General features: G+C 46.5%; 2 protein-coding genes across 6 annotated transcripts in view; one reads left to right on the top strand and one right to left on the bottom strand.

Annotated features, from left to right (window-relative positions):
• MPP7 (MAGUK p55 scaffold protein 7) overlaps nt 1-13,115 on the bottom strand; it is a 253,485-nt gene extending 240,370 nt beyond the window's left edge. For 4 of the 5 annotated variants that reach the window (XM_060163543.1, XM_060163535.1, XM_060163558.1 and 1 more), the window contains exon 1: nt 12,924-13,115. The gene's annotated coding sequence lies outside the window, so the exon portion shown is untranslated. Of the gene's footprint in view, nt 1-11,905; nt 12,019-12,923 lie in introns of those variants that run through there. The other variant, XM_060163548.1, reaches the window with a different exon arrangement.
• Nucleotides 151-27,955, top strand: LOC132528894 (TRIO and F-actin-binding protein-like). Its single transcript, XM_060165054.1, has 10 exons — nt 151-325; nt 4,551-4,632; nt 6,626-7,274; nt 7,680-7,925; nt 9,475-9,498; nt 10,819-10,873; nt 12,298-12,456; nt 12,748-13,128; nt 26,813-26,909; nt 27,766-27,955. The coding sequence occupies exons 1-10, from the start codon at nt 151-153 to the stop codon at nt 27,953-27,955; spliced, it is 2,058 nt and encodes a 685-aa protein (XP_060021037.1).
• Nucleotides 27,956-27,957: the final 2 nt, after the last annotated feature.

Below are 27,957 nucleotides of genomic sequence, written 5' to 3'. Positions count from 1 at the left end.
CCGCCAGGCGGCTTCAGGCAAGAACACGGAGGCTTAGAGTAGATAACGGGCCTTCGTTCATAAGACCAGCAATGAGCAGAGCTGGAATCTGAATCCAAAAATGTTTAGAATATTATTCAGCCTTAAAGAAGGAAACCCGGCCATTTGACGATGTGGATGAACCTGGAGGATATTGTGCTACGTGAAACAGGCCGGTCACAGGCAGAGACGCTACACGGCACTGCCTCTGTGATCAATCTAAACAGGCAGACTCACAGAGCAAACAGTGGAGCGGTGGTCTCCAGGGGCTGGGGGCAGGGGGACGCGGGGACGCATGAGACAAAGGGTACAAAGTTTCAGTTACGCGAGGTGAAAGTCCCAGAGATTTGCACAGCACAGCGCCTACAGATACAGCGCCACACGGTATTCTTAACCTGCTCAGAGGGCAGATCTTAGGTCAAGTACTCTTACCACAAAATAATAATACAGAGAGCGGGAAGAAATTTTGGAGGTGATGAACAGGTTCATGACACAGAGTATACCAATGATGTCTCAGATGTACACTTACCTCGAAATGTACACTCATTAAACTGCAGACGTGGAGTACGCTCAGCTTTTTGTATGTCAGTCATACCTCAACCAAGTGGTCTGCAAAAAAATGTTTCTGTTTTACAGTCTATATCCTTAACCATTAAGATATACGTACATGGCCTTAAGGTTTTCAGTGACCAGGGCAATAAATATCAGCTAAACTAGGAAGCGAGTTGGAGAAACAGACTCTCCAGGACACAGGAGACTGGAGGTGTAGTCACCATCTAGTCACCATCCATGAGGAGGCTTCTGGCCTTGGAGAAGCTAAGCTGAGTTTAAAACATCATAGAACCTAGTGTTTACGCACATTATCGTAAATGGAGGTACTCGACTGTTCCCGTAGATCTGCTGGAGATGCGACGTAAGCCCTGACTTAGTCGCAGGCAGACGCACGCTTCACTGGGAACCACGGGCCAGAGAAAGGAATTCCAGCTCATGCTGCCTCGGCTCAACCTTCCAGCGAGTTCTGCCCCCTTGGCTGATTAAACAGGGATCTGAGAGGGACCCACAGTGGACATGCAAATGTTCTCTTCCTGCCCGTTTGTAGACGGCCTAACAATGTCACAGTCGGTTTCAGAGGGAAGAGCAGCTGAAATCAGCGCTAACTCTGAGACATTCAAACACCCAGGGGATGCCACAAAGCAACTGCAAACGGACTCCCGCACACGAGGCTCCGGTGGGCTCAGTGGACCCGAGCTCGCTGGAGCCCAGACGCTGGACAAAGCCACGCTGTGCGTGTGTGTGTGCACGCGTGCGGGAGGTGGGGGGTCTGAAGACAGATCGAGGACTGAGGGACAGTAGCAAGAAGCAGAGCCAGCGGCAGGAACAGAGAAGAAATGACACCGTCTGAGAAGCAGGAGAACTAAGTGCCCCACCCGGCCATCGGCCCACTCAGTCTCCGCCCGAATCCGCGTCCAGCCCAGCCCTGCCGCGGCTGCCCCCCGACTCGCCCCCTCACCAGTGTCCCCCCGCACCGCGTCAGGGCCCTCTGGCCCTCCCGACCTCACCACGCCAACAGGGAGAATTACCCAGGGCCCACATCTGGCCAGGGCATCTCCGTAAGGTCCCACAGACTTCCCCTCAAACTGAGGTCTCTTGTGGAGGATGAAGGGTGGGCGTACAAATGACACATCTTCCCGGAACGTCAAGTGACGTTTAACCTATCAGATCCAACATAAACTTCAGAACAGTTTTATGCCTGTGGTGGGCTACTCTCTGAAGAGCCCTCAGACTTCTCCCGGGCCAACTTCTGTCCCTGAGGGGTGCGCTTCGGTGCAAAGTGTTAGACTCGCGCTTGTCCAGATTAAGATGAGAAGCCAGAGAAAGAAAGACTGAAGACGTTGTATAAGGAGAGAAAAACGCCGGTGCGAGCTCAGATCATGCGATGCTCTCACACTCTGTGGTCTCTGGGGTTTGGAACAACGGATGACGTGGGTTTGGAGCCAAGCTTTTACCACTTCCTAGTCATATGACTCGGGGCAAATTATTTAACTTCTCCACTACTTGGTCTTTTCCCATTTGCAAAATAAAAATGACAATAACTTAAAGGGCTGCTGTAAGAATTCGGCATGAATATCTAAGGAGAGCTGGCTCAGCACAGTGCCTGGCTTTCAGCAAGGGACCAATAAATGGCGGTGATTGTTTGTAAACTCCAAGTCCGTCCCAGCCGGCTAAAGCATTCCAAAGCTTTTGCTAAGTCCACAATTATTCTCAGACAGGAAACTGTCTATTCTGATAAGCAGTCCCGCCTTCCCAGTCACAGTCTGTCCCTGACGGATACTGGAGGCTCCATATGCAAGACAGTAAATTTAATTACCCAGTTCTGGAGTCCTCTGGAGATCAGAACCACGGAGACACCAGAAGCCCAATCAAAATCACTTCAGTTGTCGTCTACAGAGTGCGAGACACTGCACTGAAGACAAGGTGACAAACCTCAGTCCCGAAACTATGTGCATCAGTAATGAAATAAAGCGCTTTGCTGAGGACACCAACCTGAAACACACACGAGAGGAAGGGTACAGGACGGACTAGTGAATGAAGAACACCCCACTGCTGATCAGGGCGTGAGTCAGTGCCCGGGGGGGTTGCACAGACGTACAAATATTTATATAACCTTTTGTCATCTAGGTACTAAGTAGCGTGCATTCGGCAATCACTCAAATTATGAGAAGAAATGCGGGGAGGAAAGAGCAGCTAAGAACCAGCCTGACCTGAAGCAGAAGGACCTGTTCCAAGCCACAGCCGACACCCGCAGGGATCTGGGTGAAAGTCTGCAGGCTACGACTGGAGGCACCTGCCTCTCCTTTGTCTCTCACCCGAATCCAACAGATACTCCAGTTCCATTTAACCTGCTCCTCAGATAATCAGTTTCACCTACTGCTTTGGTTTTTCCAAAGAAAACTTTATCTTCGATCATCCATTTCTCAGCATTATAAATTTTTAAGGGGGAAATACTGTAACCCACAGAATGCCAGTGACAAATTTATATAAACTGTCAACTTTTCACCTATTTTATTGCACCATCAGCACCTTCAAGGCAGGATGCCTTATACACTTTCAAATCTGCTCTCAGAACACGATGTTAAGATATGTAAAAGGATAATTACGTGCGATAACTACATTATTCTAGAGGCAAGAAAAATCTTGGTTTAACTCAAAAAAATTCCAGTTCCTTTAATAGCACCAAGATGTGTCTACTATTATATTTTATTTCAAATGAGTTAATCTACTTTAAGAATACAACAAAAGGACTTTTCTGTTAATAGTTTCCTTTGGATTCACTTACGTCTACAAACCAGTGCAATTTAGCTTGGTGTTTCAAAGAAAAATGACAGACCAATTTCTTCAACCTGAACATACTTGAAAACTAATTTTTTCTAATCGAACATTTAAGCTGCCTTTTCTCTACTAACTACATCTCAAATAATATACTTTCTCTTTATTAAGATATCCTAATAAATTAAAAAGACAGAATTTAAATATCACGATTTTGCAAACCCCTAATAAAATAATGGATCTAGGCAATGATTATCAATGACCGTGAACATCACAGAGAGACAACCAACACTGCCGGAATCCAGCTACCAGTACACTCAACCACCTATGAAGCAATTTTGCCGAAAAAATAGAAACTGAACCAAATCAAGATCAGATTAGCATTTACAGGAAATAAAAGAACAGAAGAACAGGTTAAACCACACATTAGATCGAGAGCATCACAACAGGTTACTACCTGTTATAATTCTTAATTATGATGTTACCGAGCAAATACTTTTTGATACACGCACAGGACATTTCCAGGTCTCTTTGTGATTATCTCCATCTAAAAAGATGAGAAAAATCAACAAGTAATAGCGTGTCTGTGGATGTGTTTACTGCGTTAAGACAGCAAAATGCACAGCTTCATATCCATCTGGAGCTGCTGATCTCAGAAGTACTTGCTCTCCTAGTGTTACTAAACTTTCTTTCACTGGGAAAAGTACAGCCGAGCTGAGCCGAGACGTGGCAAGGCCCTGCTTCTGAGAAGATAGCTTTAGGAGTGAGGAGGCAAAGAAGCTGGGTCTGGTTCAGCCCCGTCAGGGAGACATCAGAATGGGGGGCTGGCCCCCGGCTGCGCTGGAGGAGATGCCAGGTGGCAGCTCTTGGCTCTCAGGGTCCAGGAAACCCGGGGGCTTCTCAAGAACCTTCAGGACGTAAAAACTCTTTGTGTAACAGCGCTGAGAGGCTGTGCTTTTCACTACACTGACCTTTGCACTGATGATATTCAAGCCAGGGCGTGTAAAATCGCTGGCACCTTAGCACAAAGCAGGGCAGGGGCACCAACTGTGCAGGTCAACACTGCAGTCCTCACCAGGAGGAACTCGGGGGAAAAGCACCACTTTCACCTAAGAATATCCTTGAAGAAACGGTGGAAACTAACAACTGGGTGAAATCTTGACCCTTGAGTGCATGTCTTTTTAATATTCTGTGTGACGAAATAGGAAGTGCAGAGAAGAGCCTGAGCTGTCCACTGGACAATGACGGTCACCTCGAGGAAGAGAAATTGTGCCGACTGCTCTATGTGTAAGCCCAACTAGCAACTTTTTCTATTCCCCATGGAGTAGCAGGATTCTTATATAAATAACCGGACGACAAAGCTGCGTATCTGGTAAACGTCTTCTCAAACTGAACCCAGTGAGCCAGACGCGTCAAGGAAAACACCTGAAGTGTTTGTTGCCAATAATAAAATTCAAGCTTTCAAGCAGAAATTCAGTTTTTGGAAAAATTATACCTGCCGCCAGGAACTTTCACGAAAGCTTTCTCAGTACTCACAGATTCTTCTGATGGGCTCACTGCTGATCCTACAAATGGTTGTTTTGGTTTTTTTTTCAAATGGTATCATAAGACATGCCAATATTTGGCAGATTTATGTAACTCCATGAATGAACATTTCCTCAATCACGTATGGGTAAGAAGATTCAAAGTACAAGAAAGACCGACAGATTTAAATGTAACAGAGCGAGAAAGCTTTATTGATTGGGGTTCAGCTTCTACTCTGCAACTCAACTTTAAGACTACCACTTAACAGAGTTTTACTGTAGGATCAAAGAATGACTACCAAAAAAAATACGAAAATACTCCTCTCTTTTCCAACTGCAGGTCTGTAGAAGGTGGGATTATCTTCACATATTTCAGCCAAACAATAAATCACAACACACTGAATACAGAAACAGTTACTAAGCCAGACATTAAAAAGAGCTGCAAAAATGTAAAACGATGTCACACTTCTCAATTATTTTAATAAAGTTATTTTTCATAAAGAAATTATTTATGTTAACATATAATGGGGTTATTATTTTTTAATGAATTTATAAATAAATTTTCCTGCTTGAAGTTCTAACCCAGTAAATATTAATAGATACAACCCACACAGACGAAACATCCTTAATAATTTTTAAGAGTGTGAAGCAGTACTGTGACCAAAGGTTAGAAAACAACAGCTGCGAGAACTGGAGTCTAGGTCATGCTTCTTCAAAGCTCTCAGACATGACTTTGATTTCTCCTTCGAACAAAGATGGGAGCCCAGCACGAGCCGGGTGACAGGGAACCCAAACTACTCCCCAGTTACAAGTCAGGATCAGGAAAATGCGGAGGCGGACGGCCCCTGGGGTCCTGCAATGTTCTGTTTCTTCACCTGAATGCTGCTTACATAAGTGTGTTTGCTCTGTGAAAATTCAGGGAGCCGCACACTTAGGACAGATGCATCATATATGTCTAGGTATATGGTGTAGGCATTTTTCTAGGTATATCTTACACTTGAATAAAGTTTTTAAAATTCACGGTATAAGATGCATTAACGACTTCTGCTTTGTTCTTCCAAACCCACGACGGCGTTCAGCTAACCAGAGTCATCGTATACAACTTACCTTGGAAAAGCCTGATGAAAATAATTCAAATATTTAATTTAAAAACCTCAGTACAGACAACTGTAACTTTTCAGGGTTAAGAGCTAAATACCATCAGGTCAGTTTCCTTACAAAGATCAGGAAGAGCGTTCTCTGCTTTTACCTCTCCAGCTTTTCGAACAACAGTGAAGTCACAACAAATTTTACAAAAATGAAATCAAATACAATTTATAAAAATGAAATCTCCCAATTAGAGGCAAAACTAAGAATGAATTCCCTTTAGGGTATTAAAGTGATCAAGCAGCCACTATCTCTGCTCATCTTCAACGCATCGGCGCAAGTCTAGACAAATACAGTGAGGCAAGAACACACAGAGAGCGCGAACTGGAAGGAAATGACACATGAACATTATGTAAAGATGAAATCATCCTCTTCATGGAACACCCAGAAGAAAAGCCAGCCATTAAAATACCACAGACTGCTCCCCCTGCAAAACAATTAAATACAGATAAATATGTCAGTGCCAATTCACAGAAAGGGAAACCCACACGCTTAATAAGCCTCTGATAAGACACTTAACTGCACTAGTAACCAGAGAACCGCAAATAAGAACAGTAACATACGTGCCCAGACGCTCCATCTGGGGCATCAGGTTAGAAAAAAATTACAAGGTCAGGAATTATCAAGTACCAGCAAGCATGTGGGGAGCGTGACCGAGCACAGCCAGCCCAGCGAGCATGTGGGGAGCGTGACCGAGCACAGCCAGCCCAGCAAGCATGTGCGGAGCGTGACCGAGCACAGCCAGCCCAGCAAGCATGTGGGGAGCGTGACCGAGCACAGCCAGCCCAGCAAGCATGTGGGGAGCGTGACCGAGCACAGCCAGCCCAGCGAGCATGTGCGGAGCGTGACCGAGCACAGCCAGCCCAGCAAGGATGTGGGGAGCGTGACCGAGCACAGCCAGCCCAGCTAGCATGTGGGGAGCGTGACCGAGCACAGCCAGCCCAGCTAGCATGTGGGGAGCGTGACCGAGCACAGCCAGCCCAGCAAGCATGTGCGGAGCGTGACCGAGCACAGCCAGCCCAGCAAGGATGTGGGGAGCGTGACCGAGCACAGCCAGCCCAGCAAGGATGTGGGGAGCGTGACCGAGCACAGCCAGCCCAGCAAGGATGTGGGGAGCGTGACCGAGCACAGCCAGCCCAGCAAGGATGTGGGGAGCGTGACCGAGCACAGCCAGCCCAGCGAGCATGGGGGGAGCGTGACCGAGCACAGCCAGCCCAGCGAGCATGTGCGGAGCGTGACCGAGCACAGCCAGCCCAGCAAGCATGTGGGGAGCATAACCGAGCACAGCCAGCCCAGCCAATAACCGGGCAGGACTCAAGGAAATGACATCTATGCCTGAGAGAGGGGGCTGTGAGGAGAAAAGGGGGAAACGCAATAAAGTAACACGAGAGGCTCCGCGTGGACCGGTAGTGAGAGAGGACCACTAACTCGGGTCTGCACACCCGATCTGGGAGAGGGGTCCCCATCTAACACGCCCCTTCACCGAACCGGCAGGTCCCTGTTCACCAGGCACTGCGCCCGTGCTGGGGACACAGTAGGGAAGATTAGGTCCCTGCCCTCGGAGTTGACGTTCCAGTGAAGGAAACAATAAAGAGGAAACAGATAAAGCTACGGTTACACGTGTGATAACCGCTACAGTGGAAATAAAATGCGTGATTGTGACAGGAAGTGACGGGAAGGGAGGGGCTCCTATCCAGGGCATCGCCAGAGAGAAGAAAGCTCTCAGAGATCCGTGGGAAGAAAGGGAACCAGGCATCCCGCAAGCTTCGGAAAGATCTCCAGGAACTGCATCGAGGGCATCAAGTTCAGTCACCACTCTCCAGGGGAGACTGCAGATGTCCTGAAGAACATCCAGGTGCTGCCTTGTATCTGAACCCCAAGGAACCACCTTTAAGACTCCTGTTCCATAAAGTATGGACCACAGTGATTACAGCTAGCGTCCAATATATTCTGACCAAAGAGTTCAAGCTTTTTAGAGGGGGAAAAAGACACCAGCGACGTAAATGTTCTATGTCTCTAAAAAGGTTTCTGGAAAATTATTAGGATCCACAAACTTTCCCTTCATTCATTAAACAGAAGTTGAGTACTCATGTATCCTTCCCATAGCACACGGCAGCGAAATGAGGATAAAGACAGAAGTTTCTGTCCTTAAAGAACAAACCTCAACTCCACAAGGTTCAGGATTCTAGTTATTTCATTCACTAGTTGACTTTTATGATTAAAAGCCAGCATTGATTGCATGCTTGCAACCCTCCAGGCAACGTCCAGTTGACTTTTATGATTAAAAGCCAGCATTGACTGCATGCTTGCAACCCTCCAGGCAACGTCCTACGAGTTTTTATACACATTTGAGGTCACGTAATACTCCCAACAACATACTACTACATTATTTCCACTTTAGAAATGAAAAACCAGAGGTAAGAAAGTTGCCTGATGTCAAAGAAGGAAGAACAGGCAGAGCAGGGATTCAAAGCCTGGATTCTTAGCCACATTTCTATTCCCCCCTGGAATCCTGTCAGTGGTTTTCCCCGGACCAGAAGCACCACCGACCGTCACCCTGGAACTTCTTAGCAATGCATATTCTCAGGGCCCATCCCCAGACCGGAGGAACCAAACTGTGGGAGTGAACCAGCCACCTGAATTTTAACAAGCCCTCCCGGGGATTCTGAGGAATGATAAAGTTTGACAACCTCAGCCTCAAGTTTTCATACTCAGCTGTATGTATGTTAAAGGTGAAATGACTACCATTTTGAAAATTCCAAAATGCGAAATTGTGACCCTATTTTTAAAAGATCTAAATGATATTAATTCATTTCCTCGTTACCCACAGCACAGCACCTCCTCCCCCCTGGACTCTGTACCCTGATTAGACCGTCTAAAAAACAGTCAACTCTGATGGGCCTTCCTGGGAACTGAGCTACATTCCAAACATGAAAGGGAGCACAGAGGTCCAAACAGAATCTTCACAATTTGAATCCCAAGCCATATTAGGAAGAGGAAAAAAACTATTTTGATTATCAGCTACAGAAGCTTGGCAAATCTGGGTCCACGGCTCCACAATCCTTTTCATCCTTAGCTCCACTCCAAACTTTACAACCTCATTTCCACAAACTTCCAAGCGCCAAAAAAAGAAGTTTACAACCCTCAGAAATGTTTGATTCTCATGATTCAAATTGCTGTAAGTACACATAAAGAGACACTGTCTTGCAAAGAGCAAGTTTTTAATCACGAGTAAAGCTAATCAGAGGCTTTTACTGTACAGGCTACAGCAGTACGTCCTAGAGTTTTCCCTGCCCCTTAGCTGGACCAGCCCTCTAGGGCACCCTGCCTGACCCTTCTCTTCTCAAAGAAGTATTTAGACCAGTGCCTTCTTTTGTCCCCAAATCAACTGCCCAATACGAACACCCCAGCTCCATGCGTATTCAAGGTTTCCTATTTCTAATAACGCCTTTTTCCAAAGGGAATGGAAGACCGAGTATCAGAGGTAAGTATGTTCAAGCACCTACCATAATTCGAGAACCTAACACATCCAAGTAACTCTCTTAAGCCATTCACTTGCAAACACAAGTCATTCATTTTACCAAGTTCAGGATTCTACGTATTTTACATAAATTCGAAGCCAGCAGCATTAAGCAGCCCGAGCCTGGACCACGGGACGTCTGTAAAGCTGACTCAATGCTCCCTGACTGGGGGAAGCCCACGCTCAGGCAGTGTGTTCATCCGCCAGCTGCTTACACCGCCCACCGCCCGGCCACGCTCCCCCAAGGGCGGGCAGCCCCGCCAGGAGCTTCCTTCCTGGAAGGAGCAGCACCTACGTATTTTCCCCTCCCAAACCACCATCAGCTCCCCTGAGGACCAGAGCTGGTTCCAAGAAGCAAACTACCAAAGCTCTCCTGCCCACACAAAGCTCAGCGGAACTGGATCATACAGACACACACCAACCGCCCACAGACCTTCTCACCTGAGTGCTTGCGCTGCCCTTTAAAAGTCCAGTGTTTTCCACAAAACATCTCACAACATGCAGTCACCCTGACTAGTCCTTACTCTGCACTAACCCTGCCATTTCTAACCCTAAAACGGCAAGCATTTTACCAAAGCTGCGTCTGTGTTTTCTCATCTCCTTTCTGTAACCATCAGTGACAAGCAATTTAACCAGTAACCAGGCCAGTAACAAGCGAGCTCCCGCCACCCAAGGGAGAAAGCAAGCTCCCCGCTCTTTCCTAAGTGAAGCTGACAATCATGCTTTCCCATAAGAACAGAAGGATTTACGAAGTGAGCCTTCAAGGAATAAAAACTGTTTTACACGCCTGGAAAAAAAGATGTTTACGTATTCGTTCAGAGCAGGTATCAAATAATCTTGCTACATACAGCCACTTCGTCCTACCTCTTCGTTTAAAGAATCAGGAATCTAAGAAGGCAAAGCATAAAAGCACGCTCAAACAGCTCACCAGAGTTCACGTAAGATTTCAACAAAACACAAACCGGTTCCAGGGTACATAAATAAGGACCCATAAATTCACACTCTGTTCTAGGTTCTGTTGTTTCTAAAATGACTAACAACTTCCCTCACTTTAAATTAAGCTGCCATGTCCTTCCAAATGATCTCATTTAATAAAACTGACTTAAATCACTGATTGCAATTCTGTTTGAATTTCAGTGATGACAGCTGCAGCACATTTGTATCTTTGTCAGTGAAATGCTTTTAATAAAAACAAAAAAAACCTGATTGAAATCTCCAGTAAACAGCACCCAGTGCACCATCTAGTGGAAGCTGTGTAACGTCGTAATTAAATCTTTTTTGAAGGGTAGAAACCCTGAAAATTACACGGGGGCTACAGGCCCTATAGCTAAGAATACAGGTAAACACCCTACAAGCGGCCTAAATCTCTTTCCAACTTCCCACACTGCAAGAGGTGCTCATCGGAAGAGATCTCACTTTCTGTACAAATTAGCAGATGATAAAGGTTTCTTTATGGAATGTTCTGCTTGGGTGCTAGAAATTTTAATGTGACCAGAGGAGTAAAAATTAAGTAAAGACATTAATGCAAAAACAAATGAGTAAACAGAATCAGAGCCGAACGGACAAGCCCTATGTAAGGGATGCCTTACATGACAAATAAGTTATGTCAAAATGTACATGTTCCACCCAGCAGAGCACCTGCCATGAAAACAAGATGTCGCTTCATGACTAACAGCTCCATTCAGTAATAAATAAGACATTTCTATGTTCCTGATGACTAATAAATTTAACATAACCTAACAACTCCCTGGGTTCCCCAAGCCTTGACATCATTCAAGGGGACCCTCTCAACTACCCATCTAACCCCACTTGCCATTAACCCCCAAAATCCCTTGAGTTACTCTCATCAAGGAAGAGATGATTTTTACATGTTCGACACTTCTAAATTTATAGTAAAAACTTCCTGAAACAAAATCATAACCAAAATGTGTTATGCTTCAGTTTTACTTACGTTATGAATATTAACTAGTTCAATTCAGAAAGCAGTACTCAAGTCCAATGCTAAGCCAGAGACGCAAACAAAGAAGATAAGGTTTTCTAACGTGGAAAACCTCCCAAAACTTAAAATAGAGATTTCTCACATAGCACCGCTAGGTTTTCTTACCTGTGTGAAAAATCACCTTTCTGGTGAAATTCAAACTATCTTAGCAACCTAAGAGGAAAAAAAAAAAAGCCTAAGAATATTTTACTTGGAAATAACCATCTCCACCTCTGACTGGTGTACATGGGAATCAAATCGGTATGCAGAAGCTTGCTTGACGGTGGGAACCGTACTGGACCGTGCATTAAACCCATAACAGGTATATAATAGCAGAAGTCTACAGACCTGGGGCAGAATTCCCTTCATCTCTAGGGCTCTGAGCTTACATACCTGCAAAATGGGCCTGAGGTGCACTACCTGCTTCTGGAGAGTAAGAGGATACCAATATTGATGCAGTGCAGTGAGCTTCTCAATTAAAAGACCTAAATGCAGTGCACCTGGAAGGGAGGACCTGCTCCAAGAGTCTGCCATTTCCGCTAAAACTCGTGACCTTCATTTCACTTGTGAACAAATGGTGAATGAGAAAAAGCTGTTACGCAAGTCAAAGAAAAGGTAACAGCAATTCAAGGTTTTTCATCACAGGTAAATCACATCACTGTAGTTAACTGCCTAGGACTCGTCTGCAAAGTATGACTGCGTGGGTAGCAGGTGCAGCCCTAAAACCTAAAGCCCGGAGGCTATGTTTAGAAAGGCTTTTTTCTAATTCGAATGCTAATGTTTAGAAAATAAGAAAAAGAAAACGAATCTCAAGTCTACACCCACCCACGAGGAGAGACAGAGACAAGGTGCCACCCCCAGACTCTTGCACACTAGCTCGGCATCGCCATCCACGTTGCTCCCCTCGTCCCCACCGCACGGCCCGCACTGCAGCCCAGACAAAGGTGAGTCACACTGCTGGGTCTACTTGTCACGGAAGAAAAAACCTCCAATAAGTTCACGTTAAAGGCTGTTTCGAATTTTAAAATAATAATAAGTAAATCATGTTCCTGTCTAAACGCACTGCAAAGCGCCCGTGTCCATGAAGGCTGTAACTCACACCACCTAAGTACAGACACCTTTCCCACTTAAAAAAAAAAAAAAAAAAAAGCCACTTGGCTTATCGTTCCTTATCAGCAGGTCCCCTGCGCCGCGAGCCGGACTGACTCAACTCCGCGTCTCCCCTCCACCTGCAGGGCTCCCCGCCCCCGCGCCCCGCCAGGTGCAGCGGCCGTGCGCTCCCAGCGGAGGCGCCCCGAGGCGGGCGGGAGGCTCCGGGAGACGCGGACCTGCCGGCCGCGGCTGCGGGAGAGCCAGGGAGCCCGCCCCGCGCCCGGGCTCGGACGGGCGCTGCAGCCCCGGCGCCCCTTACCTGCTCCGGGCGGCCGTGGCCGCGGGAGGCGCGCTCGGTCCGGCGCAGGCAGCCCCGGCCGAGGTAAGGAGGCTGCTACCGCGGCCGCCGCGAAGGACAATCAGCAGCCTGCGGACTCGGCACCGCCGCGGCGGGCGCAAGACGCACGAGTCCGGGAGCCCGGCCCCCGCTCCAGCCCGCAGCCCCGCGGCGGGGCGGGGCCGAGGCCGGAGGGGAGGGGCGGGGCGGGGCCGCTCCGCCCGCGGGGCGAGAACGCGGTGGACGCTGTGTAAGAGGCGCCTGCTGATTGGCTGCGATAGGGGTGCACGTCTCCGATTTGAAGACAGGCTCGCCAGCAGCGCTCCCTCATTGGTCGGTACGTGAAAACAAAGCAGAGCCCTGATTGGTGGAAGCCCTGTAGCTCCTTTCCCCCACCCCAATCATCGAAGCTCCGCCTCCGCCCGCTCCGCCCCCGGGTGGCTGCAGAAGCAGCTGTTCCGTGTGACAGCTAGCTGCCTTCCTCAAGGGAGCCCCGGGTGCCCGGGTTGCTTTGCTAGAGGAACCCGGGTGCCCGGGTTGCTTTGCTAGAGGAACCCGGGTGCTCGGGGTTGCTTTGCTAGAGGAAGCCCGGGTTGCTTTGCTAGAGGCGAGCTTCCTTCCTCCACCAAGAGTCTTTGACCTCCGCAGGAACTTGTTGGATAGCAGCTAATCCTTAACATCGCTTCGATTTAGAGCGACCTCTTGGTGTTTTTTAAAATGCTGCCTCAGATTCACAGGGAAATTGGCATATGCAAAAAGGAGGTGTGAAGTGTTTTCACCCCTGGCGAGATTATGCTGTGTTTTTTTGTTTTGTTTTGTTTTTTTACCTTTCCGTGTTCCATATTGAACGTGTATTACTTGTATAATTAGAAAAAACAATGTTTAATAGGACATGAATAAGTTACACAGAATGGTAAAGGCAAACTTTGAGGATATCCGTGGGAACTAATCCTTCCACAACAGAAGAAAATACAGTAATAAACGCAACACCTGAGGGCCATCAAAAAAGTACATTCTGGTATCAGCCGCCTTCAGCTGTCTCAAAGAACTTTATAAATATGACTGAGCTGTCTTAAAGAACTTTATAAATACTCTTTCCATATAACTACTATTTACCCAACATATAGTGTATAATGAACTGCCCAGTGAGCAGATTCATAGCAAGAAGTGAGAATACAAAATACACCATAAAGCTTTAACCAAAAAATTAGACTACAGAAAGAAATTTAGAAGATAAACTGGAGAACTCAGCTAATGGAGGGAATTTTAAGAAAGAAAGGAACATGACAGCCCTCGGAGATGAGCCTTAGATTTTGAAGATTGAAGCAGAGGGAGGAGGGAGTGGAGATGAAGACCTACAGTCATCTGAGCTCTCGGACCACGCCAGCCGGTCTAGAAAGGGGGCGAAGTATATCTCACCTGGGGACCACACTCGCTTAACCCTCTCTAGCTGCTTTCCTCTTCTATTTGTTCTTTTTGTCATTCCCACGAGGTTCTGAAATAGGCTATTTGAAGTGAAGCACTTCACCCAACAGCTCCATAAAACTTATAGTGTTGAGAAAAAATGCAGATCGGCAAAAGTCAAACGTAAGGAAGGAAAGGAATGTTAAGGTAAACATGAACTTGAAGTGATGTAAGGACAAGAAACCTAATACAAAGAATGAGACAAATCTTTTTTTCTCTCATTTCTGGAGAATAAGGTAAAGCTCTTTGGAGGACAGAGTAACCTCATTACCTAACAAAGACTTTTTTATAGAACCCTTGTAAGAAATGGAATTCTAAACGCTAGTCTGAAAATATGTGTCCCAGAGTATTCTGAGAAAGAAACTTAGTGTTGAGATCTAGTTATGTTTAAAAGAAGAAGAAGGGGGTGCGGAGGAGGGAGGGATGAGAAGGGCTTAGCACTCCTAGTAAAGTTTATTCCACAATAACACCTCAGATTCTGTCACTAACATTCTTTCTTTGAGATCAAGTAATTTATATCAAAGAGTATTCTTTTATTCACTTACTCACCAAACAAGTAATCAATACTAATTACCAAGTACTACTAGTTGCTGCCGTGAACTAGGCACTCAGCTAAGTATAGTCTTGAACAAGACAGACTGGAAGCTATTTATCAGTTGGAGAAGACAGATAATGAACCAGTGAACAGATAAATTACAGAAAGGGATCAGGACAAAGAGGGAAACAGTGACCTGAGGGGTGGGGGAGTGACTGTAAATTGGGAAAAGAGAGAGGAATACTCTAAAGAGAAACGCTCTAGGAGAAATGCTAAGATTGGAGGCGCCACCTAAGTGAGAAACCACAGCTCTACACAGCTGCAAGGCTACGACATTCCTGGCAGAGGAAAGAGCAGGGCGAAGGCCCCGAAGGAGGAAGAAAAGCGACGTGTTAGAGGAACAGAGAGAGGGCCAGGTGGCTAGGCTGGTGCGGGAGGTGGTCCCAGACAGGGCAGAGAGGACGGTGGGGCCTGGTAGGCAATGGCGAGAAGTTTGAATTCTACTGCATGGATTCCTGATGTGTTGCTCAATACTTCAAGCGTCAGTGAAAGGTAGGCCTTCTCTCCACTTCCCCAGGTGGGCTGTTTTCTTCCAGAAAGGGGCAAAGGAGATTTCTTTCTCAAGTTGCTAATATTGCAATAAGATCATTAACTTTTTAAATGGGTCAGTCTATCAAGCATAGATCTATGAAGAGCAGACTATTTGCCAGGGACAGGCCGGGTGTGAGACACAGACCCGGGTGGGGCTACAGGCAAACTAGCTCTGCACAGGCGATGGGGGAGCTCAAGGGAGCTCTGAATCAGGAGTCATCCCAGTGACAGGGGACAAGGTTCCAGATCCAGGGGCAACGGCAGATGAACACTGGGCAGCAGGCAGGAGGAAGGGAATCTGATGCGAAGCCTTAGAGACCATGGCACACAAAAAAATCAACTCTCCGCACATCACAAGCTTGCCTCGCATGGGCGGACCCAGAAGGTGGAAACAAAAACCCACTGAGTGACAACATTCCGAAGGCATGGGAGCTGACAAAGTATGAAAATAAGCTGATCGCTGTTTCACATCATCATCTCCTTCACTTCTTCAACAGAAGTCATTAAAATTAGCAGATGCCCACTTTTCACTGTGACATTCTTTTTTGGATAGCAATGGGTTAAGAGTGTTAATCCTATTTGACCAGAATTAGGACAGAGCTAAAGCCCCTGGAGTAGAGGTCTGTGCTGCTCGTTCCCGCCCTTCCCTGTGCTTGCTGGTGCGCTGTTTCTCAGTTGAAGTTACAATTAGCAGATATCCGTAAGGGAAGAGAGACAGCCCCCGCCAATCAGAGGAAAGCCTGGGAAATGTCATAGAATCTCAGTACATCTGACTGATGGCGCGTCAAAAGATACAGCAACTAAGAAATTTTAAAATGCAGTCTTTGCAATGTCTGACACAGTGCTTCAAAGCCACTGAAGAGTAATTCCTCTACCTTAATAATAGAGTTCAAAAATTAATTATGAAGATAGAGGGGTGTCTTATAGAAGCCAAAGATTGGTCTGGCCGAAAAGTTCGTTCGGGTGATGTTGTGGGAAAGCCCGAATGAACGTTTTGGCCAGCCCAGTATAAGCAAAAGTAAGCCAGTCTTCAGGAAGGCTGGGAGCCAGAGACGGAAAAGCCATGAGAAACTCAGCTGAAGTTTTCTCTGTCTTCAGACCTGCCTCTCTCTACACTTCTGCTCTATTCTTCTCCAGAAAACAGCTTTCCAAGCTCCTGTGTCCGTAAGTAAGAGTAAAGCTACCCCAGACACACACACACACACACGCGCACACACACACACACACGACTGAATCAACTCCCTTGACCCCATCCCAAGTTCTATGGAGAGAAGACATAACTGGCCCAGCTTGGTCTCCCCCTCCCCCCCGCCCATCACCTATGGTGTGGGGAGGATGGAGGTCACTGGCACGGCTGCTAAGTGCCATCCCTGTTGATGGGCAGAGATGTCCAGGTGGACAGGCACTGGGTAGGTGACCAGAGAGGCCTTCATCGTGTCCCCCAGTCAATGAGACTCCATTCTCTACTCAGTGACAGTCTTCCCCTGTCCTTTCACACTGACGTAGAGGCCAGCGTCCTCAATGGTGATTGCCAGCTTTCTTGATATCTCCCTACTCCAGGTGGCTTCCCGACACCAAGTACCCTTGTCTCTTCCAGTTTCAATTGCCTTTAGCCTTCTACTAATTCCAAATCCCCCTGTCTGGAGGATACGTCTTGACCTCAGTGTATTTAAGGAACAAAAGCACTTGCCAAGTTGGTGACCTTGCTCTCGGCTCTGATGAGACCAGCATGTAGGGCAAGCAGAACCTCGGGGCTGGATGGAAGCGGAAGGCGAAACTTTGCCCAGCACTGTCCCTTCAGCATGCCCTCAGAGGGAAGCCTGCCCCTGCCCAGATGAAAACCTGGATGGTCTCATCGCTGTGCTGATGGCTGTTCAGTATGCAAAACCTTTGATCAGTTTAAGCCACCGGACACAGTTTTAATTCAGAAATTTTAATACAAATGCCAATATTTTGATCAACACTTCGAGCTTCATTGACCTGAACTTGAAACATCCGACTGTGCCTCTCAAGACCTAGACAATGCAGTTTTCTCTGGCTGCCACCCCCGTAGTTTCTGGTCCCTGAAGCCCACCTCCCACAGGTGTTCCCACTGGAGAAGACCCCTCCAGGTATTGTGACGTCAGCATCTGCAGCGCAGTCCCTCGTCTGGCCCTCAGGAAACGCTCATGCACGCTTTACGGGCAACAGCGGTGGGCGTGCGGCTGCTCCCAGAGCACACGGGTCCCCCTCCCCTGCCCTCTCTCTCTCTGAACTGCTGCCTCAAGCTGCTACCTGCAGCCTCTCCGCTTTGGATGCCTCGGGTGAAAGTCAGGCATTCCAAACCCCGGAGGACACAAATCAAGCTGCCCTGTGGTGCTTCTGACGCTCCCTCTCCTGTGAGATAAACAGGAAGAGCTTGGACGAGTGGTTACGTGGGACTCAGCATCGCTTCCCTCCAAGAAAACCTTCCCTACACTCTACCGCTGCCCTGTTATCCGACTTTGAGTGAGGGATTCTGAAGAGGCCTCAAAGGGCTGAGCTATTTCCTTTGAGATTTGCTTCTGGCTCTGGTAACTCTTAGCATTTTACATCTATCGTCTCTGGGTGCCTCAGTCAAATTTTTACAGCTGCATCTTGTCGTGCTAGCGCGAGCCTCCGAAAGCTGCTTTCTCACCACCAAGGACACAGAGCGATAAAAACTTGTCCTCTAAAATCATAGGCTGTCAGAAACTTAGCTGTTTGAGTGTCAGTGAGAATGGAAGAGTCACTCTTTCCTGGACGATGGGAGCCTGTGTGTCCCTTTGACACAAGGACGCAGCCTTGATTTCCTCAGGTGCAGACCTTCGGATAAGAGATCTGGGGAAACAGCATTCCATGTTTATCTTAACTTTATGGTTACCAAGGAAATAGGACTCTGAATCCACCTTTCAGCTCATACTTGATGTCAGCAAGAATATTACTAAATGTTAATAAAATATGACTGACAGGCTTGCTCTGCTCTGAGTCCATCACAACACAGTCTCACCTAAATCTGACCTAAACTCCACCCTTCCCACACGCCCTGCGATAACGCCGCTCTTCCTCAGTCTGGGGAGGTCCTCCCCGGGCTCCCCTGTTACAGGATCAGAAGCCTAACTACGCGAGACTCCAGGTTTGTCTCTGATGGCTTTATCATCAATGAGCAATTCTTCCCAGATCAGGTCACTAGCTCCTAGGTCCCCAGGTTCTGTTTTCATGCCTGCATCTCCTTTCACTGCACCAAGCCCCACACACTCACTGCCACCGTTGTGCATCACCGGTCAGCCCGAATCCTGCGACTACAATGATATAACACACAAAACACCATAAACATAAGCACCTGCAGATACTCACGTCTGCTTGCTCCAGAAGAAGAGCCAGCGGAGGGTATTACAATTACCTGAAGGGCTTTTGAAAGTTACAGAAGCCCTGAGATACTGATACGATCTCGCCTGCTGTTCTCTCCCCAAATACGCGTCCTTGACTAACTCATTCCAGCAGTGACCCTGTTGGTGAGGGGCGAGTACCTGCAGGTATGTTCGGGAGGTCGAGAGACTCTGCTTTGTCCTTCACTAATCCGGGGCCCTTCGTCAAGATTCTAGGTCTATCAATTTGGGGGAAAATTTTTCCTCTGAGCCCAGAGCACCAGCTTGACGTTGCTTACGAGTGAAAGGAAAGAAGCTGTCCCCATGGTGACAGGGACTTCGCCTGACTTATTCACCAAGTCTGGTACGGGGTCGGTGCCCAGTGAGCGTTTGCTAACTGAAGTAATCTGGAACTCATTTTAAGATGGGAGGGTTTCAATCCACCAGTGGTACCTGAGCAGGAAGCACCCATCCAAACGACTAGCAGCGACTGTGGTCTATCCGGCAACTTTTCCAGATTGGATTCTGATGCAGTTGGCAACTGACTTTCTCCTCAAGGGCTTCTAGGTGTGAACTGAAAGCTGTCTAATAACGCTTAGCAAGAGGGGTGAGGAATGACAGCATGATATGTGGGCGAATGAACCTTGATCACCAATGATCCCACGAACACAAGGCTGTACGTGGGCCTCAGCATAGCTGTCACCAAGTGTGTTACAGTAAGACAGTTAAGGACCTCTGGGCTAATGAGACACATTAAAGAGACTGATAATTGCTTCAATGCCGGTGTGCTCACCTGAGGAGCCTCAGCCTGTGTGTGGTCTCAGGTGTGCCTGTAAGACATGCCTATCTGACGGTTACACACACACAGGCGCACACACGCGCACGTGCACACACACACACACACACACATTTAAGTTCCTCGTACTAAATCAAATATGCCTTCATCCTCCCAAGTTTGGAAAGCTGTTAATTTGAAGGAGTTTGGAGTAGTTTTGAAACACTCTTCAGGGACTTCCCTGGTGGTGCAGTGGTTAAGAATCCACCCATCAGTGCAGGGAACATGGGTTCGAGTCCTGGTCCAGGAAGATCCCACATGCCGCAGAGCAACTAAGCCCACGCGCCTAGAGCCTGTGCTCCGCGACAAGAGAAGCCACTGCAATGAGAAGCCCGTGCACCGCAACAAAGATAGGTCCTGCTCGCCACAGCTAGAGAAAGCCCGCGCGCAGCAACGAAGACCCAATGCAGCCAAAATATATATATATATATATATAAATTTATAAAAAAGAAGAAAAAAACACTCTTCAATCCATGGCATTTGATGTGAGCATAAGACAAAAAATTTTTTAATTGCATTTGGCATTTTTGAAAAAGACCAAAACTCTTTTCGCCATGATTATAAAGTGAGAACAATGATAACATACCCCAAAATGAGTCCTATCTCTATATAGCCACACTCATTGTGCAAGAACAGCCCCAAGGTACAAAGAATACCTTCACTTTGCAATGCTTATGATTGGAATAAGTGTTTTACATTGAGAAAGAAACGCATTGATAGAAAAGTTGAGAAAAAACAGAGAGAGTGAAATGGGTTACTCAGAACTTATATTTAATTAATAGTCATCTTTGTACTTACCTTGTTGAGCTCACAAGGGAGAGAGTCACAAGCACAATCACTCTTGTTCTACTTTTGTTCCCCAGAGCCTACGATCCACCATCCTTCGTTAACTAGTGCTGACCTGGAAATGAGAAGCTTCCTCATCAAGCCACTTGGAAACTGAGTGACTCCTTCTTGCACACAGAAGATTAAGAAATGCGTAAGGAGGAGCCATCGCGGAATGGAAAGCCTTGGTGCTGCGGCAGGAGAAACAATCTGCGGGTGTGCACACACAGACGTTGCGCTGCCAACTAAGACGGCGCTTGAGGAGACGGCACTCTTGTTTTGTTGCCTCTATTTTCTTAACTCATGTAGTTTTCTCATGACTACCCCTTTATCCCCAAATTCCCTCTCCCTGGTAAATGAGCAGGAAACAAAGGAACTTAATAGATAAGTCTCTGAGATCTGAGTTTAAATTCTAAGATTAAAAAAACAGAAACCATGTAAGCAAAAAAAGATAGAGAGAGACACACTAAATAATAATAAATTTGAGATTACAGACCTGACTGATACCATCTCAGGCAGGTGATCAAGGCCAATGTCAAGAGTGATGACAAGTCATGTTGACAGTGTGTGTGGTCTTCCTTCCCAGAACCCCAAACCCCCGTCTAAGCATGGGAGAAACAGCAGACAAATCCTAACAGAGGAGCATATGCTACAAAATAGTTAACCAGTACTACTCAAAACTGTCAAGGTCCTCAAAAACAAGACAGGTCCGAGCCCGTCACAGCCAGGAGCAGGTTAAGGAAACGTAACAAGTAAACGTAATATGGTAGCTTAGATGGGATCCTGGAAGAGAGAAGCAACGCCGTGTAAAACTAAGGAAAGCTGAATAAAGTATGGGCTTTGGTTAATCACAAGGTATCGATATTGGTTCATTAATTGTGATGAACGTGCTGGGTTCCTAAAAGGGAAAACTAGGTGTGTGGTATAGGCGAACTCTCTGTACTATCTTTGTTATTTTTCAATAAAGGTAAAACTGCTTTAAAAATGAAGTTTACTTTTAAGAGATTATATATATAGGTATGCGCACGTGTATATATGTATATACGAAGGATACTGAAGTAGCTCAAGAGCTCGTGGAAGATCTGGACACCCAAGGTTGGGAAGAAGCAGTCAGGTCCGCAGCAGCCCCTGTCAACTGTGGCACTGCATTCAGTGCGACTCAGCTCTGTCATCCCTCAGGCACTGTGTCCCTCGGTCCCACGTTTCAGTCCCCAAAGAGAAGAGCCCATTGCCTGCGCCTGGCTGTCTTCACCCTGCCCAGGTTTTGGTGCTAGAATCATGGCTGCTGTCCCCATGCCTGTGTCCAGGCGACCAGTTCATAAAAGGGGAAGCTGTGACCCAGGCAGGTCCCTTTCTGAAAATACTGAGTCAGATGCTGTAAGTTAAGAAGAGGCTTAGCTGATAAAGTCAATAGCCTAAAACTTCAAGGCCAGATGTCCCAAAACAAAGGACAAAGGAGCATCCTTGTCATTTGCATTTACCATTTTACATGCTAGAAAAGCTCTTCTGTTGATTACTACATTTTACGAAATCAAGATTCATAAAAACTGATTTCTAAAAGAAATTGGTTTAGCCCCCAAGGACTCACGCCAACTCTCCTGACTTCTAAATACAACTCCTTAACTTTTTAAAAAACTATTTTAAGGAAAGTCTGCAAAGGTTCACGGTGATGGAAACCATGGAAGTTTTGCCACATTGGTGCAGAGGCAGGGAGACCAGTGCAATGGAGACCCCCCTAGGAGAGGCCTGGGATGGTCAACGACTGAAGGGCTGCCGCCCCCCAGCCTCTGCTAGGCCACGTGGCTGGCGCCTTGGCAGAAATTAGGAAAAGACACCACTCTTCAAGATACTTCACTTCCGTTTGCTGGAAATTTGCTGTAATATGCTGCTTTTGGTAGAACAAAACACTTCACTCCCACCTGCCAGGACTAATAAAACTACAAACGTGTGATACCTATGACATAACCACGGTTGCCTGTGTGCTGCCCAAGCTACGTGACCCTATGCTGTCACTCTGGGCGCCACCGCCTGCTACGAGCAAGTGTCATTTATTTAGAGCTTGGCAAGCTTGAGCTCACTTTCATGCCTCCTTGTATATGATTCTCCCAACAGAGTGGGCGTTCCAGCTGTCACAGGTAATCGTTATTTTGTTTACCTTGGATTGAAATAAAGAACGCAGCTCTTGCACTGATCCTGTAATTGCAATGCCTTTAACCGTAACAGTGGGGTAACAGCAGTTGTGGTGCTGAGGTGTTATGATCTTTAAGTGGGAAAACACCTCAAAGCACTGTGCCTGGGACCTCACATGACCTTTAGGTGGGAAAACACCTCAAAGCACTGTGCCTGGGACCTCACAGACCACAAGGTCTCCCTGGATTCCTGGTTCCTTCTTCCCCACATAAAAACATTGCATGGCTCACCAGAGCAGGCTGGGATTCTCTGATGAAAAGCCGTAGGGCTGTTCTCCCGGAAGTGCTCTCAGATACACAGTACTCCATCTCTGTGCGCTGGGACACGGAACGGTGTTTTACCTGCCCAGATCCAGATAAACACCATCAGTAGGCAGTGTGTGTTTGTTTTTCTGCGAAAATTGTACTGCAAGAAGCAGGCTATGACTTCTATTTATTCACTAGAGAACCAACTTCTCCATGTAATGTAACGAAGCTTTAGAAATCCCTTTCAAAGACATTTTCTCCTTGAAAAAGATTTGCTTGCTTCATTTATTTATTCAGAATGAGACTGTGTCTTAAATTAGCTGAATTTTGAGTTATGTTTGGCTACACTGAAGTAAATAAGGACATTAATTCAGAGGGGGTATTTAAATATTGAAAATTCCATTCATAAAAATACACATTTATCCCTACAAATGAACCTTCTGGTGCCCTTCGCTGCCTCCAGAAGGGAAACTGCTCTGCTTAAGGCACTGTGGGGATCATTTGTTTACTTCTTTCAGTCACACCTGGGACTTCTCCATGTAAAGGAATCAGTCAGTATCTCTGGAGGGGAAAAATCTGAGAGATGAACATGAATTGAAGGAAAAGAAATGAGTTGAGGGAGAGAAATGCCTTGGAGGAGGGACTTCCTTTGGGGTCCAGCATGGTTAAACTGTTTGAAGCAGCAACGAGCGATATATGTTTGCAGAAGAATGAGGATACCAGCTGGGATGGAAGATTTCTGTAGGGAAGGGTCGGACAACGATGGGATGACCTAGATTTCCAGGCTGAGAAAGTTGGATCAGGTCTGAAAGCCAGCAGGAATTGCTAAAGCTTTTTAGCTTGTGAGGAAAATGGTATTTAAGGAAAATTAATCTGGTAGGGGAAAAAAGACTGTTTCAAAGTAAAATCATTGAAATTATTTTTTTATTTTTTGCAATACTAGTGAGAAAGAGGACCCTTACAATCAGCCTACTTCAAAAAATAGACTATTGAAGTGACCAAATACCTAAGGATAGTGGAGCTGGGCATGCTGAAATGACTGCATATTCTTTTCATACCCTCTTTGCCTTACATGCTCTTAATACTCAGGGTGAGTGCCAAATCTTTGTTTCACAGTTGTTGATGTATAGTTGTATTTTTTTCAGTAATTTAAAATGATTATTTCATTTCTTTTCAAATCATCTATTTCCACACGTTCAACTTCTCATGTGTCTTTTGGTGTGTGTGTGTGTGTGTGTTACAGTGGTTTGTTGCAAACGAAGGCCCTGGGAAAGGCCCGTGAAGCAGCTTCCCCCCTCACTGTAACCGGAAGTGATCTTGGGAAAACAGGGCTCTCCCTGAGCTCAGCATCCTGGGCGGAAGAGGCCTGCCCTGGGATCCCCTCAGGGCCCAGAGCCCATTGTGAAACACTCTGATCAAGAAGCTTCCTTCCCACAGGGCACCCAGGAAGCTCACCAGTCCCAGATCTATGCCTCACCCGAACTTGGATCTGGAAGGTTTCAAACCTTAATGATGCTGCTAGAAGCCAGAAAGAAGAGCTGGCATTTCACATATGTAAGCGGTTTTCTATCCTGCAAAAGAGAGAGACCAGAATATATCTTTGGGGCAGTCTGTTTTGGAAAACCAGAAAGAGGTTAATTACAGATCTGTAAATAGACACCAAATGAGAAAGACCTTTTCATGCTATTTCTCTGTACATCTAAATTGCTCCCTGTTAAGTAAGAGTAATAGTGAACCTGTTAAATATCTTACCTGGATTCTGGCATTCAGTCCTCACAGTAAACACCATGGGATATATATTATTATCTCTATTTTACAGATGAGAAAAGTGAGGTTAGTGTGATTATGTTAATTGCCCCTTTTTTTTTGGTCACACCATATGCAACTTGTGAGATCTTAGTTCCCCGACCAGGGATTGAACCCATGCCCTTGGCAGTGAAACCGTGGTGCCCTAACCACTGGACCACCAGGCAATTCCCAATTGCCCAAATTTAGATGATTAATAATTGGCAGAGCTGGGGATTAAACACGTCTGCCTCATGTCAAAGTCAAAACCCTCAACTGTCATTCTTAACCCTTCGGATTACATTTTCTTTATAGAATTTTTTTAAAGAATTTATTTAGACTGCACTATGTTTGCAAGCCATTACTTGTTTTCATAGATATGTGTTTAGCTTTGCAGATACTCATGGAAGATAAAAAAAACCCTGCTTTTCTGAGAAATTTAGACAAACACAGGATACATTTGGGCCACTTCTGGGCCACATGATGAAATGAATCGCACAGCCAAGGAAGGAGCCAATCTTCCAACTCATGTAAGGAGTTCTGTGCTCCGGGACCTGGGACAACCTAGCAGCATTGACCCTGACAAGGAGAAGTAGAGCAGGAGAAAGCCAGTGGAGACCTTGTGTTGACTGACCACATGAAAGTTGGAGTGTATGTAGTCCCTGTCCTGAAGAAGTAGTATTGAGCTAACCATTAGCTCAGAGGCCTAGAAGTTAACGTTTTTACTATGTGTCTAAAGGAAATGCTCAAGACTCAAGAGTAGGGAGAGAGAGGGAGGCAAGAAGTTTTGTGCGACAAAACTTTGAAAAATCCTCCCACGCCCACCTCTGACCTCCATTCTCCACAAACACAGCAGGCAGTCCCCAAACCTCTCTCTGTCACTCTCAGCTCTCCCTGGCACCCAGGCCTGCTGGCTCTTGTCTCTCCTTGACGCAGTCTCTTCCCTTTGATTCCTACTCACCATCCTCTCCCGTGGGTGAAACTCCATCCTTGCTGGAGTACATCCCTGCTGTCACTTCTCCATTTTCTCTAAACCCAAATCCAGCACCATAAAAGCCCAGCAACCAAGCTGAGAAAGACAAAATTCCCTTTAGCAGGTGTAAAAGGGGAAAAGCCATGAACACTCACCTGTTAACGGGACTTTACTTTTGCCATCTTATCACGTGAGGACCAGGTGAAACTTGGGTCCCCCAGGTCTGCATGAGCATCTCCTTCTGCTTCCGCTAAGAAGTCTCAGGCAAAACTAGGCCCTGCTTTTCCCAAATACAAGCCCTCTGCTGGGGAAAGACTGCCGCTTGAGGAGCTATGAAATGGCCAGGAAACGGCAGGTGAGGAAGTTCAGTCTCCGGCCCTGGAGCCACATGGGTGGGGCTTGATGACGCAGGTGCTGGTTGACCACGGACGTGTTATTTCACCTCTCAGCGCCCTGGTGTCCTCATCTGCAAAACTGGGATCTGGACATTCATTAAGCCAATATCTATCGAATGTCTACTATGTGCCACGCCCGTGGTAGGTTCTGGGGATACACAATGAACAACACAGAAAAACAATCCCTGCCCTCATAAGCATACCTTCCAGGGGGATGATAATAGCCATATTTACCTCTTAGTAGTTACTGTGAGAATTAAATGAGATAATAGTAATAACACTGAACACCTATGTCATGGTTATTATGTTCAGAATGACTGTAAGTACTTGGCATGTTTATTAATTCAAGGAGACTTTACTTTTTCTTGGCCATCTAGTGGAGCCTATCAGGGATGGGACACAAGAGAAACAAAACATACTGAGATGGTTGCCCAAACAATGAAAAGTTATATGATAACCAAAGTACTTCTTTTTTCTTAACACATTAAATAATAAGATCCAGTGACACGTTTAATGATACCATAACTTTGAAAAACTAACGAGTCCAGATGTAACTAATTTCCGCATTCAAGTTCACAGGCATCCACTGGCTTGTAGACCCCAGGATTAATTCAACCATCATCATAACCCTATGAAGTAGGTATTATTATTCTTATTCCTTCTTACAGATGAGGAAACTGCAGCACCGAGAGGTTACGTGGCTTGTCCTCGGCTCCTAAGTGATGGAGCTGCGATCCGCTCCACGGCCAGCGTTCTTAACACAGTGTAGGTTGAGGTCGGGGCTTGCCCCATGGTCAGGGTCAACACCACTGGCTGGTAGTTGAAAGGAGTAATTGAATACGTAGTAGAAGCGTTAGTAAGAGAGTGTATCTAGGGGATGAGGGATAGTCTGTACCAGTATTAAGAAAACCCTTAAAGGGAAAAACTCCACTGTGTAGCGACGAAGACAAGGTAGGACACAGTGCCTACCTCGACTCTGAGTCTCGGAGGCTCGTCCAAACCCAGTGCTGCCTGGCTGTGAGCTGAACACCAAAGACTCTGGGGTATGCGACGATGCAGGGGAATGTTCTTGGGTTGATGAAAACCTCTTATTTTTATTTGTATAGTCCCACATTGATTATTGGGATTTTTCTGTACTTCTAGTAGGTACTGTCACCAAAAGACCCTAGCACCTAAATCATCGTGGCAGAATAAAAAGAACACTTTTCATCTTGCAGAGAAGGGTGGCTGCTCTTCTCCCTGCTGTCATCTGGAAACATGAGAGGTCAGAGGTGCAGGGATGGAGGAGGTCCCCCAGGCCCCCTATAAGTAGTCATTGAATTGAAAGGTGTTGAAAAGGGAAAGAAACTTACACTTCTCCAAATGGTGACAAGCCACACTTCAGCTGCAACTTTTTAAAAGAAAAAGACCAACGAAAGAAGTCCAGATCATTAGTGCGGAGAGCTTACTGCCCAGGAGGAGTGAGCGCACCCCGCCGAGGCCGACGGAGCAGGGTGAGACGACTTCCTCTTTCCCATAAGTCTGCCTTGGAAGGCATTTTTCTAATTTCTGTCCGCGGCATATTTTTACTGTGACAAGGCACTTGTTCCTTAACATTCACCCGGCACACTGCTCCCATCAGCAGGGCGGAAAACGTGGCAGGGTGTGCCCTGTCCCACCATGAAGGTAAATGCCCATCGATTCACCAGACGGTTCGTGACCCCCTGTCCCAGGCTCTACCTACAAACCGCAGGACGAGCGTGCAAAAGGGAGTTGAAGTGCTGGTGGCCACCAAGCCCAGTGCTCAGCCTCGATGGCAGAGTATCAGCTAACG

The sequence above is a fragment of the Lagenorhynchus albirostris genome, chromosome 1, assembly GCF_949774975.1.
Source record: "Lagenorhynchus albirostris chromosome 1, mLagAlb1.1, whole genome shotgun sequence".
NCBI lineage: Eukaryota > Metazoa > Chordata > Mammalia > Artiodactyla > Delphinidae > Lagenorhynchus > Lagenorhynchus albirostris.
Note: the sequence above shows the minus strand (reverse complement) of the source record. Positions and strands in the feature narration are given on the sequence as shown.

Excerpts from the sequence above, each read along its gene's own strand:
- LOC132528894 (XM_060165054.1), top strand. The coding sequence starts at position 151 with ATGTGGATGAACCTGGAGGATATTGTGCTACGTGAAACAGGCCGGTCA. Across the intron at positions 10,874-12,297 it reads CCCTATAGCTAAGAATACAG|AAAATAAGAAAAAGAAAACG; the intron begins GTAAACACCCTA and ends GCTAATGTTTAG. Across the intron at positions 26,910-27,765 it reads GCCAGCGTTCTTAACACAGT|CAGGGCGGAAAACGTGGCAG; the intron begins GTAGGTTGAGGT and ends TGCTCCCATCAG.